This window comes from Mobula hypostoma, chromosome 22 (assembly GCF_963921235.1).
Source record: "Mobula hypostoma chromosome 22, sMobHyp1.1, whole genome shotgun sequence".
Taxonomy (NCBI): domain Eukaryota; kingdom Metazoa; phylum Chordata; class Chondrichthyes; order Myliobatiformes; family Myliobatidae; genus Mobula; species Mobula hypostoma.
Genome location: NC_086118.1, coordinates 55,113,025 through 55,130,001, shown reverse-complemented (window position 1 = coordinate 55,130,001; position 16,977 = coordinate 55,113,025). Strand labels below are relative to the sequence as shown.

General features: G+C 41.4%; 1 protein-coding gene across 4 annotated transcripts in view; it reads right to left on the bottom strand.

Moving 5' to 3' along the window:
* cep112 (centrosomal protein 112) overlaps positions 1-16,977 on the bottom strand; it is a 553,075-nt gene that overhangs the window by 137,392 nt on the left and 398,706 nt on the right. For 3 of the 4 annotated variants that reach the window (XM_063030627.1, XM_063030631.1, XM_063030629.1), the window contains exon 22: positions 14,591-14,653. The exons of the other annotated variant lie outside the window; for it this stretch is intronic. In XM_063030627.1, coding sequence (XP_062886697.1) covers positions 14,591-14,653 — 63 coding nt within the window. The remainder of the gene's footprint in view (positions 1-14,590; positions 14,654-16,977) is intronic. 4 annotated transcript variants of the gene reach the window in all.

Genomic DNA, 16,977 nt, shown 5'->3' with positions numbered 1-16,977 from the left:
TTTTATTGTAACATTCAAGATGATTGTCAATAGCTTAATTCTTTGTGGTTCCTAATTTGCTGAAGTAGTGAAATCATTTCATTTTCACTCCTGGCTGTTTCTGGCATCTTCAAGCCTGAATACTTGAAACTGCAGTGAGTAAAACAGTTCTGAATTGTCTTACTGCTTATTTCTTGCCAACTATCAGTGACAAAAATCACTGTTTTTTGAACACAAACATATGCAACTGCTGCTATTTAAAAACTGTTCGTTCTAACAATGATGTAGTGTATAATGGTCACACAAGTGCACACGGCTGACGTTAGTTAGAAACTGTTCAGCAACAGTCTCCTGTTCCGACTAAGCAGCACAGTGTCCCAAATAAACCAAGGGAATCCAGTTATTTTCTCGATTAATTTTTGTTCTTTAAGAGTTGTTTCAAGTAAACGGCTGCTCCGATTAACTGATGGCCCCATTAATGGAATCCACTGTAGTAGGTTCAGAGATGGAACGATTCAATCACAGTGAGCAGACAGGTCAATCCCAGTACTCAAGCTGAAGATGAATCACAATGATGAGGCAACAGATGAATCACAGTGGATGGGCAGAAAACAGTACAGAGGCAGCAAGGCAATACCACAGTGCACTGGCAGCAGATCAATGCCGGTGCCCTGCAGATCAATCATTGTACAGTCAGATGTGCAATCCAACTGCACGTGCAATTTGACACACTGTATACAAAGATAGCAGATCAATTCCAGTACAAACGCAGCAGATAATCTGATGAATCCCAAAACAAAGGCAGCAGATCAATCCCAGTACAGGCAGCAGATCAGCTTCAGTGGACTGGCAGCAGATCAATCCCAGTTCACAGACAGACGATGACTCTCAGTGGACTGGCAGCAGTTCAATTCCAATTCACAAACAACAAGCCAATCCTGGTGCACATTCAGAAGGCCTGTCCAATACACAGGCTCCAGATCAACCCAATACACAGGCAGAAGACCATTGCATACGTATCACCTAGCATTATTTTATGTGCATACAGTCATTCTTTTTTTAAGCAGTTACTTGTACATTGTACTTTATAGGATTCTTTTGATATTTATATTTACTGCGTTTCTTTAATTGTGTTCTTTATGCTTATTGTGTTTTGTTATGCTGCAATGGGTCCGGACTACAGAGTCAGAATCAGGTTTAATATCACCCACATGAAATTTGATAACTTTGCAGCAGAGGTACAATGCAATACATGATAAATATAGAAAAAAATCTGGTATATCTATATATATATATAAAATAGTTTAATTAAGTAGTGCAAGACAGAAATAAAAAAAGTAGTGAGGTAGTGTTCTTCGGTTCAATGTCCATCTAGAAATTGGATGGCAGAGGAGAAGATATTCCTGAATCGCTGAGTGTGCGCCTTCAGGCTTCTGTACCTCCTTCCTGATGGTAGCAATGAGAAGAGGGCATGTCCTGGGTGGTGGGGGTCCTTAGTGATGGATGCTGCCTTTCTAAAGCACCGCTCCTTGAAGATGTCATTGATACTATGGAGGCTAGTACTCTTGATGGAGCTGACTAAGTTTACAACTCTCTGCAGCTTACTTCAATTGTGTGCAGAAGCCCCCTCCCTCTCTGCAGAAGATCTTGAGTGTTTCAGGTGACAAACCAAATCTTCTCAAACTCTTGATGAAACATAGCTGTCTTGCCTTCTTTATAGCTGTATTGATATGTTGGGACTAGGTTAGATCCTCAGAGATACTGACACCCAGGAACATGAAATTGCTCACTCACTCAATCACTTCAAACCCTTTTACACTCGGGTGAAGAATGACAATAAACAATCTTGAATACAGCAGGTCTATCCAAAATACTAGCATTCAACCCAGTACACATACAGATCAATCCCAGCACTAAGTATGGCAACACAAATACTACAGGGCATCATGATGAATGCCGGCTATTCATTTCCTTCGATAGATGCTGCCAGACCTACTGAATTCCTTCAGCATTTTGTGTATTACTAATTATGGATTGAGAATTGATTGGGATAGAATAAATGGATCATCTTGAGGTTGGAAGACTCTGACTAGTGGGATAACACAGGTATCAGTGCTGAAATTTCAATTGATCAGCATCTAGTTTAATGATTAAGATGAGGGAACCAAGTATAATATATCCAAGTTTTCTGAACACACAAAACTAGGTATCAATGTACATTATGAGAAAGATGAAGAAAGGGTTCAAAGGTTTTAAATGGGCTAAGTGAATGGGTGAGGATCCAGCAGATGGATAAATGTGGAGAATGTGTGTTCACCTACTTTGGTAGAAAAATAAAATGCCCATATATTTTGAATGATGAAAGACTGAAAGGTATTCATGCTCAAATAGATCACTGGAAGTTAATACACTGGTGCCACAAGCAATTTGGAAGGTGAATGTTATGTTGACCCACATTTCAGGAGTAAACAAGTGTAAGAATATACTCTCTTGCTCCAATTACATTGGGTCCTGGTGAGATGCACCTGGTATGCTGTATGATGAACAGGTTTGGTCTCCTTAACGAAGAATGCATATAGTGATGGAGACCTTGTTGTAATAGTTTACAGATTGATTCATGGAATGAGGCTTCCGTGAGGAGAGATTAAGCAAACCGGATAATTATACTTTTAACTTTAGGTGATTTTCCTGAAACATAGAAAATTCTTCAGCACTCGACAGCATGGATACAGGCAAGGTCTGTGGCTGGAGAGTCATTTTCCAGTGTCAGTTTCAAAATTAAGGGTCTACCATTCCGGACTGAAATGAGAACAAACTTCTTCACCCAGAAGGTAGTAAGTCCTTGAAATTACCTATCTAAGAGGGCTTTGTAAGCTCAGTCATTCAATATGTTCAAGACAGAAAATGTCACGTTTTTAGATATGATGGAATCAAAGGATCGTTTAGAACAGGAAACTGGCACCGAGGTAAAAGCTCGGCTGTGAATTTACTGAACGACAAAGTTAGGCACCTGGAGCTGATAGGCAGGGCCTCCGGCACTGAGTCTGACCCTGTGGTGCAGAAGGGTGCGATGGAGAAGAGGAGAGCTGTCGTCATTGGAGACTCTATAGTCAGGGGAGCAGACAGGAGATTTTGTGGATGTGAGAAGGACACCCGCATGGTTTGTTGCCTCCCGGGTGCCAGGGTCCGGGATGTCTCTGACCGGATGCACGACATCCTGGTACGAGAGGGAAAGCAACCAGAAGTCGTGATACATGTTGGTACAAACGACATAGGCAGGAAGAGGGATGAGGTCCTGAAGTGTGAGTTTCGGGAACTAGGCAGAAGGCTGAAGAACAGGACCTCAAGGGTGGCGTTCTCAGGATTGCTGCCAGTGCTACGTGATAGTGATGGTAAGAACAGGAGGAGATGGCAGTTGAATGTGTGGCTGAGGAGATGGTGCAGGGAGCAGGGTTTTAGATTTTTGGATCATTGGGATCTCTTCTGGGGAAGGTGGGACCTGTACAGATTGGATGGATTGCATCTGAACTGGAGGGGGAGCAATATCCTTGCAGGTAGGTTTGCTAGCATGGTTCGGGAGGGTTTAAACTAATTTGCAAGGGGGACGGGACCCGGAGCGATAGAGCAGTGAAAGAAGTGCACGGAGTAAAGCTGGATCTAACATATAGAGAGGCTTTGAGGAAAGAGAAGCAGAATAAACGGTGTAAAGGTAGTAAGGTAGAAGGGCTGAAATGTGTGTACCTCAGTGCAAGAAGCATCAGGAACAAAGGTGATGAACTGAGAGCTTGGATACATACATGGAATTGTGATGTAGTGGCCATTACAGAGACTTGGAGGGGAGGTGGGGTGGCATTACTGGTCAGGGATACTATTACAGCTGCAGAAAGGGTGGGTAATGTAGCAGGGTCCTCTTTTGAGTCAGTATGGGTGGAAGTCAGGAACAAGAAGGGAACAGTTACTCTATTGGGGGTATTCTATAGGCCCCCTGGTAGCAGCAGAGATACAGAGGAGGAGATTGGGAGGCAGATTTTGGAAAGGTGCAAAAATAGTAGGGTTGTTATCATGGGTGACTTTAACTTCCCTAATATTGATTGGCACCTGATTAGTTCCAAGGGTTTAGATGGGGCAGAGTTTGTTAAGTGTGTCCAGGATGGATTCTTGTCACAGTATGTGGACAGGCCGACCAGGGGGAATGCCGTACTAGATCTAGTACTAGGTAATGAACCGGGTCGGTTCACAGATCTCTCAGTGGGTGAGCATCTGGGGGACAGTGACCACCGTTCCCTGGCCTTTAGCATTATCATGGAAAAGGATAGAATCAGAGAGGACAGGAAAATTTTTAATTGGGGAAGGGCAAATTATGAGGCTATAAGGCTAGAACTTGCGGGTGTGAATTGGGGTGATGTTTTTGCAGGGAAATGTACTATGGACATGTGGTCAATGTTTCGAGATCTCTTGCAGGATGTTAGGAATAAATTTGTCCTGGTGAGGAAGATAAAGAATGGTAGGGTGAAGGAACCATGGGTGACAAGTGAGGTGGAGAATCTAGTCAGGTGGAAAAAGGCAGCATACATGAGGTTTAGGAAGCAAGGATCAGATGGGTCTATTGAGGGATATAGGGAAGCAAGAAAGGAGCTTAAGAAGGGGCTGAGAAGAGCAAGAAGGGGGCATGAGAAGGCCTTGGCGAGTCGGGTAAAGGAAAACCCCAAGGCATTCTTCAATTATGTGAAGAAAAAAAGGATGACAGGAGTGAAGGTAGGATCAATTAGAGATAAAGGTGGGAAGATGTGCCTGGAGGCTGTGGAAGTGAGTGAGGTCCTCAATGAATACTTCTCTTTGGTATTCACCAATGAGAGGGAACTTGATGATGGTGAGGTCAATATGAGTGAGGTTGATGTTCTGGAGCATGTTGATATTAAGGGAGAGGAGGTGTTGGAATTGTTAAAATACATTAGGACAGGTAAGTCCCCAGGGCCTGACAGAATATTCCCCAGGCTGCTCCACGAGGCGAGGGAGGAGATTGCTGAGCCTCTGGCTAGGATCTTTATGTCCCCGTTGTCCACGGGAATAGTACCGGAGGATTGGAGGGAGGCAAATGTTGTCCCCTTGTTCAAAAAAGGTAGTAGGGATAGTCCGGGTAATTATAGACCAGTGAGCCTTACGTCTGTGGTGGGAAAGCTGTTGGAAAAGATTCTTAGGGATAGGATCTATGAGCATTTAGAGAATCATGGTCTGATGAGGGACAGTCAGCATGGCTTTGTGAAGGGCAGATCGTGTCTAACAAGCCTGATAGAGTTCTTTGAGGAGGAGACCAGGCATATAGATGAGGGTAGTGCAGTGGATGTGATCTATATGGATTTTAGTAAGGCATTTGACAAGGTTCTACACGGTAGGCTTATTCAGAAAGTCAGAAGGCATGGGATCCAGGGAAGTTTGGCCAGGTGGATTCAGAATTGGCTTGCCTGCAGAAGGCAGAGGGTCGTGGTGGAGGGAGTACATTCGGATTGGAGGATTGTGACTAGTGGTGTCCCACAAGGATCTGTTCTGGGACCTCTACTTTTCATGATTTTTATTAACGACCTGGATGTGGGGGTAGATGGCTGGGTTGGCAAGTTTGCAGACGACACAAAGGTTGGTGGTGTTGTAAATAGTGTAGAGGATTGTCGAAGATTGCAGAGAGACATTGATAGGATGCAGAAGTGGGCTGAGAATTGGCAGATGGAGTTCAACCCGGAGAAGTGTGAGGTGGTACACTTTGGAAAGACAAACTCCAAGGCAGAGTACAAAGTAAATGGCAGGATACTTGGTAGTATGGAGGAGCAGAGGGATCAGGGAGTACATGTCCACAGATCCCTGAAAGTTGCCTCACAGGTGGATAGGGTAGTTAAGAAAGCTTATGGGGTGTTAGCTTTCATAAGTTGAGGGACAGAATTTAAGAGTCGTGATGTCATGATGTTGCTCTAAGACTCCTTGGAGAGAAGGAGGATGAGAGGAGACATGATAGAGGTGTACAAGATAATAAGAGGAATAGATAGAGTGGATAGCCAGTGCCTCTTCCCCAGGGCACCACTGCTCAATACAAGAGGACATGGCTTTAAGGTAAGGGGTGGGAAGTTCAAGGGGGATATTAGAGGAAGGGTTTTTACTTAGAGAGTGGTTGGTGCATGGAATGCACTGCCTGAGTCAGTGGTGGAGGCAGATACACTAGTGAAATTTAAGAGACTACTAGACAGGTATATGGAGGAATTTAAGCTGGGGGGGTTATATGGGAGGCAGGGTTTGAGGGTCGGCACAACATTGTGGGCCAAAGGGCCTGTACTGTGTTGTACTATTCTATGTTCTATAGTCTACTCCTGCTTCCCTATCGTATGTTCTCATTATTAGAGTCTATGCATCGATCAATGTCAATGCAGCAGGGAACAGATCGATCCCAGTAAGTATTGAAATCAATCCTAGAACAAAGGCAGCAGAATAAAGAACTCTCAATAACTTGGGACTCATGAATTTCATAACAACAGAAACGTAGCCATCCCAGCACACAGATCAATCCCAATATGAAGGCAGCAGTTCCATTCAGAACACAGAAAGCAAAATAAGCTTAATGCAGAGGCAGCAGAGAATCAGATCAATCCCAGTAAGAGAGCAATCCAGGTAGATAGACAACAGAACAATCCTGCTATAGGTAGTAGGGCAGGTTTCTGAACAATCACAGAATGGTGGAGCAGATAAATTGCATTGTACATGCATATTAATTCTAGTACAAAGTCACCACATCACTCAACCCCAGGACAAAGTGCACAGAATAAATCTGGAGCACGTCAAAAATAATCCCAGTACATAGATGTTCAATCCCAATGCACAGACAGCAACTCAGATCCAAAGCAAATAAAGAAATATAATTCCTTATTCCTCTCCGTTGATGCTACCTGACCTACTATGTTCCTCCAGCATTTTGTGTGTGTACGATGGATTTCAGCATCTATAGACTCTCTTGTGTAAAGGATGGAATGATCCTGGTACACAAGAAAATTTATCCCAGTAAATATGCCATCAACCTGTCAGATTATATAGGAAAACAAGGGTTGGCATCCTTAGTAACAGCAAATATAATACAAATAGGCAAAAGAAAAATCCCAGTGTGAAGGCAACTGATGAACTCAATCCCCACCAAAAGAACCGAATACTACAACACAAAGAAGCAGCAGGAGTTGGCCACCAGGCTCCTCAAGTCTGTCCCACCATTCATTATGGTCACGGCACATTTCCCAGGTTTCTACTGTTCCCCACTGCCCTCTGTTCTCCAATCCTTCAACTCCTGTTTAAATATCCCCAATAACCCTCTGGCTGAGAGAATTCCAGGGATTCACTTCTTTCTACGAGCAGTTCCAGTGTACTTCATGTTTAAATGATCACCCCCAATCTTGTGACGATATACATGGGAAGTGTTTGACACACTCTCACTAGCGGAACCATCTCAACACCCCCTTAGAATCTTGTATATTTCAATATGATTACTTTTCATTCTTCTAAACTCTGAAGAATATAGATTCAACTTCTTTAGCTGCTCATCCCAAGAATTAGTTAAGTGATTGTTTTTGACTGTCTCCCAAACTTAGTATATCCTTTCTGAAGTGAGAGGATCAAAAATATGCAGTTCTACAGGTGTGGTCCCACCATACAATTGTAATAATACTTCTCTATTTCTAAATCCCAAATCCCTTGCAGTAGAGGCCAATAAGCATATTTACCTTCCTAACCACTTACCGCATTTGCCTGCTAACTCTGTGATTCATATATTGTACAAGAACACCTCGATCCCTCTATATTTCACTCATTGGCAACTTTTCTCCATTTTGATAATAATCTGCTTTTTGATCCGTCCTACTGAAGAGAGTGACCTCAGACTTTCCTACATTGAGCTCCATTTGCCAAGTTACTTCTCACTGACTCAACCCATCTGTATCCTGTTGCAGGGCAATGTAGTATAAGGGCAGGTCAATCCTATGCACTTGGTACAGATCAGTCTCAAGTCAGGCTGCTAAGTCACATGAGTGAATCAACTCTCGAAAATAGCACAGCTCAAGAACACAGTAAACAAAACCATCCCAGTGTACAAATGCATAGAATAATTCCAGTACAGAAGGTAGATATAATTCAGTATACGGCTCATTCAAAGTACACAGGCAAATCAATGCAAAACACAAGTCTTAATACACATTTACTGTACAGCCAGATCAAGCCTAGTACAAGTAAAAACAATCTAAATGTACAGATTGATTAATCCAAACACATAGTCAAAGAACACTACAGCACAGAAACTAGCCCTTTGGCCCATCTAGTCAATAAAATATCATTCTGCTTATTCCCATTGACTTGCACCCAGACCATATCCCTCCATACCCCTCCCATCCATGTACCTATCAAAATTACTCTTAAACGTTGAAATCAAACTAGTATCTACCATTTCTGCTGGCAGCTGCAGCTCATTGCACACGCTCACCACCCTGAGTGAAGAAGTTCCCCCTCATGTTCCCCTTAAACATTTCACCTTTCACCCTTAACCCATGACCTGTAGCTTAGTCCTAACCTCAGTGAAAAAAAGTCTGTTTGCATTTACCCTGTCTATATCCCTCATCAACCCCAGTACAGGCATCCGTTACTCTTGCGAGACCATGGATCTGCACCTGGAAAGTCTTCACTCTCCAGGGTGCAGGCCTGGGCAAGGTTGTATGGAAGACCAGCAGTTGTCCATGCTGCAAGTCTCCCCTCTCCACAACACCAGTGTTGTCCAAGGGAAGGGCATTAGGACCCATACAGCTTGGTGCCAGTGTCGTCGCAGAGCAATGTGTGATTAAGTGCCTTTCTCAAGGACACAACAGGTTGCCTCGGCTGGGGCTTGAACTCACGACCCTCAGGTCGCTAGTCCAAAGCCTTAACCACCTAGCCACGTGCCCACACGTACACAGCCAGATCAACCAGAAGGCAAGCAGAACAGTAACAGTTCGTGGACAAATTAACTACAGGGAGCGAAATAGTCATAAATATCTCCCTGTGCAGATGCAACCATAATACACAGGGAATCAGATCAATCTCACTTCACAGGCAACAACGGAACAATACCAATACAACAGAACAATTGCAGTGCACTGACAAATCAACAGAAGTCTGCAGTCTATGGAAAAACTTCAGTACATGAGAAAAAACAAAGAGAGCTGATCAATGCTAATACACAGGCAGAAGTTGAGCACCAGAACAGCAGCAACAGATCATTCCAAATACATTGGCAAATCAATCTCAGTGCACAGAAAACAGCTTATTTTCAGCACACAGGCAATTTCACAGTCTCAGAAAATATGCATATCAGTCCCAAAAACCAGATCAATCCTTGAATGCAGGCAAATCAATCCTAGTACCTAAAGTGTTGGTCCAGTGCTCAGCCAGTAGATTAATTCCAGTTGACAGGTAACAGTTCAATTCCAGTCGATAGCTAACGGCTGAATTCCACTTCACAGGCAGCAAAGAAATCTAGTTGCACAGAACAATCCCATTGTACAGTCAACAGGGAGCAATCAATCCCAGCATGCAGGAGTGGATTTCCCAAGTACAAAGAGCAAATCAATGTTTGTTTACAGACAGTGGATCATTCTGTATAGACCAATTCCAGTTCACACACTGTAGACCAGTTTCAGTACAACTGTAGATCAATCCCATTATAGGTAGCAGGTCCATCTCAATTCACCTGCACATCAATCCCAGTTCACAGGCAGCAAATCGATTCTTCTTTACAGGCAGCAGATCAATCCCAGTTCATATGCAACAAATCCATTCAGTTCACCTGTAAGACAATCCCGGGCAGCAGATCGATCCGAGTTCACATGTACTTAGTCAATTTCAGTTCATGAAAGAAAGTGAAATCCCTTATTGAGGCAGCAGAACCAGATCTTTTACATTCAGTGTCACAAAATCTGCTGACGTAGGTCCCGATGTCTTCAGACCAACTGTCCTTTAGTTACTTCAGTCCTTCAAGCAGACTGATGTGGATGCCCTATATAGGGTTATTCCTTGCCCATGAATGGCTTGCTGCCCATGAGATTTCACATTACTTGGAGTCAATGTTAAGGGCTCCCAAGGTACTCCCTCTCACCTGTGTCACACTAGCATTTGTTTTCTGGTGGGAAATTACTTACCTGGTGATTGCTATGGAGAAAACTGGCATATTCATCAAAAGATTGTACAACAGTATCAGGCTTTTGCCTGTTTAGTTCATGGACTAACATTCTTAATTTAGATATATGGCCAGGTGTTTCAGAGTGGACTTTGTATGGTCAATTCAGCTGGGAGGCAACTTTGCCACAACTGAATCCACTGCTTAGATCAATGCTGCGTAGTTCATTTCACTTATTCCAACTATGTCACAAAGTAACACACATCAAAGTTGCTGGTGAACGCAGCAGGCCAGGCAGCATCTATAGGAAGAGGCGCAGTCGACGTTTCAGGCCGAGACCCTTCGTCAGGAGGGTCTCGGCCTGAAACGTCGACTGCGCCTCTTCCTATAGATGCTGCCTGGCCTGCTGCGTTCACCAGCAACTTTGATGTGTGTTGCTTGAATTTCCAACATCTGCAGAATTCCTGTTGTTTATGTCACAAAGTAGCAGGTTTTAATTGAGACAATCAAATTATTCATTAGTAAGTCTCAACAACATTGGGTCTAACATCACATATAGGTTAGACTAGCTAAGGACTGCAGGTTTCCTGTGCTGAAGGACGTTTATAAAGTAGAAAAACTTTTATGAAAATTATGTAGTTTCTTGATGACTAATACTGAGACTTGTTAAATCCAATTCCAGATTATTTAATTAACTACATGTTAAATTCCCTTGCAGCTGTGATGGGATATCTCTGAGTCATTTGTCCAGGCCTCTAAGTTACTAATCTGGAATTTAACCCTTACTGATACACTCTGAACCTAAATATGCAGGATGGATTGTAAAATCTGCTTGAATATATTTTGGGAGATTCTTTCAAATGCTCTCCTTTCTCTATCTGCCTCCCCCTTTCTTCACTGTCCACTCTGGCCCACTAGATCGATCCCCCATTCCACTGTATTGTCTTCCCATGTTGACAGCAGATTGAACGGACTCTATCATCTGATACGATGGCGTTTGATAGCCAACTCAACAGCTTTTCTCCAGCTTCTCCTATTTACATAGGAGATGCGCAGAGGATATTTCCAATAGTGAGAGAGTCTAGGACCAGAGGGTACAGACTCAGAATAGAAGGACGCCCCTTTAGACCAGAGATAAGGAAGAATTTCTTTAGCCAGAGGGTGGTGAATCTGTGGAATTCATTTCCACAGTTGGCTGTGGAGGCCAAGTCATTGGGTATATTTAAAGCAGAGTTTGATAGGTTCTTGATTAGTCAGGGCATCAAGGTTATGGGAAGAAGGCAGGAGAATGGGGGTTAAGTGGAATAATAAATCAGCTATGATGGAATGGTGGAGAAGACTCGATGGATTGAATGGCCTAATTCTGCTCCTATGTTTTATGCTTTATACAGTATTCTGAAACATTTTTAATTTCCACAGATTTTAGACAAAAGGAGAATTGGAACTATGTGACGGGGATCAAAATATTCATAAAATTGCAATAGCTATCAAGCACTGAGAGGTTGACTGATGTATTTTGAAGCATTTTTACTGGAAAGACACTCATCTTGAAGCCTCAACACAAAGCCCTGTTAACAATTTACATGCTGTGTGTTGGATGAAGATGATGGGTGCTAACAGGATGAATAGAAATGGCAGGAACAGATCCACTGTATTACAGCCCACTCTGCACAGTCTCTAAGAGAAAACCTCATAGGCAGTGAACTTATCGTCAATTAAATGGGGGAAGACTGCATTGCATTGTGAATATATTTCAGTAGGAAAGAATATTTTTACTTGGAACGATACAATACTAAAAGCAATGTTGATTTGAGTATTTTTCATTTTCTTTAGAAGTTCACATTACTGAATGTAACAATCATGAATATAAAAGGTTTTCTTTGCATTATTTCTTCCTTTGTATATACATTTTTATTAAGAATAAAGTCTTTTTCTGAAATAAAAAATATTTTCTATGTAGGTGTTTAGAGTGAATATTTAAAAGGGTGTTAAGCACTGGATATTAATTTTCAGAGTGGGATTATCCAATGAAAGCTAATGGCTCATTATTGCATCAATGTTCACAGTCATAATTATATCACATTTGCGGATTCACAGGCACACTATGCAGCCAGATGAGTAGGAATAATTCATTAAAAAAAAGTTAGGCAATTCATCTATTTCAATGCTTCTTTTATCAGCAGCCTAGACTTTTACCCTTAACCATAAGGACAGATCACTGTCTCCCTTTGTAATTATTTCTTTATTTTCACGATATTGCAATTTTGTAGCTTCTTTTCATTTATTTGAAGCCATGACAAGTCACCTGAATTTTTCATGGATGTGTTACTTTTTTAAAACATACTATAGATGCAATACAAATTTCAATATGGATCTGTTTCGATGAATGGGTGTTTCAGTATAATATTTCTAAATTGAACCAATTGGTATTCTCTAGCTGCTGCTTCTACAAATTACAGACATTAAGGTCACCTACCTAGATTTAACTGAAAGTTGGGGAAAGAGAAATTAACCCAGGAGAGGCACTATTCCACAACCTATGGGACTCACTTTCATGGACTCTACAACACATGTTCACAGCATGTCTGTCAAGCACTTTCACTCCATCAGCAACGAGCAGGATTTCCTGGTGGCCAAACATTTTAATTGCAATCTCCACTCCCATTCTGATATGCCAGTTCACGAGGCCACCTTCAGGTTGGAGGAGCAACACCTCATACTCCATCTGAGTAGCCTCCAACCTGATGGCATGAACATCGATTTCTTGAACTTCTGGTAATTTTTCCTCCCCCCCGAATTCCTTCTTCTTCCATTCACCACTCTGGTTCTTCTCTTACCTTTTCTTTCTCCTTACCTGCCTATTCCCTTCCCCTAATGCCCATCTTCCTTCCCTTTCTCCCATGGCTACTCTCCCTTCCTATCAGATTCCTTTCTCTTCAGCCCTTTACCTTTTCCACCTATCACCTCCCAGCTTCTCACCATCTCTCCCTCCCCGACCCAACTGGCTTCACCAATCACCTTCTGGCTCAGACTCCTTCCCCTCCTCCCACCTTCTTCTTCTTCTGGCATCTTCCTCCTTCCTTTCCAGTCCTGATGAAGGGCCTCAGTTTGAAATGTTGACTGTTTAATTATTTCCATAGATGCTGCCTGACCGATTGAGTTCCTGCAGCATTGTGTGTGTGTTACTCTATCCATTTATTTATTTATTTATTTATTTTTGTATTTGCAGAGATTGTCTTCTTTTGCACATAGGTTGTTTGTCAGTTTGTGTTTGTGTGTAGTTTTTCATTGGCCCATTGCATTTTTTTTGTTCTATTATGAATACCTGTAAGAAAATTAATTTCAGGATGGTATATGTATACTTCGGTAATAAATTTACTTTGAACAGTGGATATAAATAACCTTTAGCTTCATTAACCTGTAACTTACATTTTTACATAATTCTTTATTATTTATAATTGTTGAATGTTATTGTTTTTTGTTGGTTGTGCCAACACACCACAGAAAATTTCTAATACATGTAAATGTATATGGAGAATAAGGTTGATCCTTGATCTTTGAAATACTTTATTTTGTAGCATTTCCTTTAAAATGTATTCAAAAATGTGAAGACAACATTGTAACTTCCATATGAAATTGTAATTGATTTTTAGGAGAGAGATATTAAGGAACACATTCAGAAAGAAGTTACTAATAACATGGAAATTTAAATCTATAAATCTGTTCTGGAATGAAAAGGGTTAAAACCGCTTAAGTAAGGGGAATGTTGCAATATGCAAAGAATTTAATGAACAAAGCCCCTACACCTACTTAATCTAATTAGGACACTGTTTTGCAATTATAAAAATCCTCTCGGTATTCCCTCTTTTGTCAGACATTTTGGCCATTTAAAATACAAGATCCTTTATTCTTCATCTCAGACTGTCAGAAATCAGCTCTCAACAAATCTTACTAAGCGGCTGCAGAATTTTTTTTCCAGTGTGTAAAGGGAAGTACCGTGCAGTTTCTGTAAATTTTGATTAAACCAGCTGCTTTTTGATTTGAAGGTGGACTGATACAGGCAGATGGCAGCTGGCTAATCCATTACTGTCATCTCCACTGATTAGATCTACTGTACAACAACAATAAACTATGCAAAGGAGAATGAATTGTGAACTCTAAGCAGGGCTTTCAAAATAGCTTTATCTCACCCTCTAATATCTTTTCCTGGGCTTTAAACACGAAGTTTATAGATGCAAAATAAAGCCTGATTATTTTTTATTACAATGCCAAAGAACGGAATCGACAAAACATTAATCTTACAGGCTGCAATGTGTAACTACTGTCTGCAGACATTTTGAAAATGGGGAAGTGTTTCCTAAGGAAAGATTATTTGTTAAAATGGATTTACTGACACTTCACAAACTCGTCATGTTTGCTGAGTTTTTCTGAATATCTGGGCCATACCTGTGAAGACTTTAAAAGCCTCTGGCTGTATTCTTTCTCGATCTGCTTCAACCTGATGCTGGTCTGTAAAAATAAAAGGCGAAATGTAACAGGAGATGGGCAAAGAGGAAGAACGTGCACAGACACTCGCTGCTGACCTAGGTTGCTTGGCACCTAATCGGTATGCCTGTCACTTACGATCTGGGCTCTGTGCCAGTTCCAACGCCCCTTTGTGGCAGCCAAAAGCACAGGGCCTTGCTTTGATCTTCAGCCAACTACTCATCACTTGAAAGGAAAAATCTACCTCTGTTGCCAATTATTAGAAAACATAAAGGACTTTCTGGATGAAAAATGACAGCATAAAGTTTATCAGAATGACTTCACCTTGGTAAAAACAGAAACACATGCTCTGATGAAGTCTGTGAAGGTACAATATGACACGTATGCTTCAGAGTGCCAGATGATGTTTTAAGAAGAGTCTGGGAGCAGTGAGAGGAGGGGAGGTGGAAGGAACTGAAAAAGAAAAAAATGTTAAAGAAGGTGCAAAGCCAATTCCACCCTAGGGAAGAAGCAAGAACATTCTCTAATACAGAGCAGAGAAGCAAAGTGCTCTTGGAACTTCAAAGAGCTTGTGCACTTACTGTAAATGTGGTCATTAGCAAAACCGTACTCCACCTTTTTGCAGTAAAGCCATTAAATATAATTACTGCCAACATTTTTTTTAGCATTTCAGCACAGAACTGGTAATTGAATATATTTTGAAAATGCAGTTGCAAAACAAAAATTTTGTGATCATTGTGAACTTCATTTTTAAAATGAAAAATAAATCCGATTTTAAAATATTGTTACATTTCTCCCTTTCTCATTGACCAACATCCATGGTCACTCAACTGAGAGGGAGAGCTCTCAAGTTTCTGTTCCTCTTGTGTGCTTGCATAGCTTGGTTAGGTGACTCTCTGATCCTTCCTTGTTCTGATTAGGACTCCATTTTGCACAATGACCTCAGGCGCAATACCATAATGACAGAGTCACACAGTGTGAAGGGATACCATTCCACCCATTCTGCATGTATCCACTCTTTGGAAATGGTATCCAATTAATTCCACTCCCTGTTCTTTTGTGCAAACCATTAACCCTTTCATATATTTATCCAACTTGTTTTTGAAAAATACCATTGAATCAATTCCATCGCCTTCTTGAGCACAGTATTTGGGAAATGTTGTGGATGTACTCACTGGCCACTTTATTAGGTATACCTGTACATCTGCTTGCTAATATAAACATCTAATCAGCCAATCATGTGGCAGTAACTCAATGCATAAAAGCATGCAGACATGGTCAAGAGGTTCAGTTGTTGTTCAGACCAAATATTAGAATGGGAAAGAAATGTGATCTAGGTGACTTTGACTGTGGAATGATTGTTGGTGATAGATGGAGTGGTTTGAGTATCTCAGAAACTGCTGATTTGAGATTTTCGCACAGAACAGTCTTTAGAGTTTACAGAGAATGACGTGAAAAAATATCTAGTGAGCAGCAGTTCTTTGGTTGAAAATACCTTGTTAATGAGAGAGGTCTGAGGAGAATGGCCAGACTGGTTCGAACAGACAAGAAGGCGACAGTAACTCAAATAACCACGCATTACAACAGTGGTGTTCGGTTGAGCATCTCTGAACACACAACACACTGAAACTTGAAGTGGATGAGCTATAGCTACAGTACACTCAGTGACCACTTTATTAAGTACAGGAGGTACCTAATGGAGTGGCCACTGCGTGTAGATCATCATTATGCTTAAAAGGGAAATGGAGTAAAAGGAGATAAAATTGGGTCTCAACAAGTCAGGCAAATAAAAAACATGTTATGGCTCCAGTCTTGATGTAGGGGCACAGCCCAAAACATCAGCTGTTTATTCCCCCTCAGAGATGCTGCCTAACTTGCTGGGTTCCTTCAACACTTTGTGTACGTTGCTCAAGATTTCCAGCATCTGCAGAACCTTTTGTATTTAATATTGAGTTTAAGCAATGCCTGAATATTTAAAACTAGGTCTTATACGTTCTACTCTGATGCCTTGTGATTGGAGCAGGCCATTTTAAGCAAGATCCATACACTATGGATGCAAATCAGCAACTGTTGTGAATTATATGAAAGAAATAGAAGGATTTCCTTTGGGAGACAATGAAAGATCTGTGAGAATGTATGCACAAATATTGCAAGAATGCAGTGGCTGTCATCAATGTCAAAACCACTCAATGAACTGCTGGGTGCAGAGACAACCAAGCCAAAAAACACAGAAGCAAAAGTTCTTTTCAAAAACTGAATACAGCACAGATGTCAGTATTTTAAAACAACAGGGGTTGAAAGCTGAAGAAATATGACAATGAAAATATGGTTTCAAAGGAATCTACCTG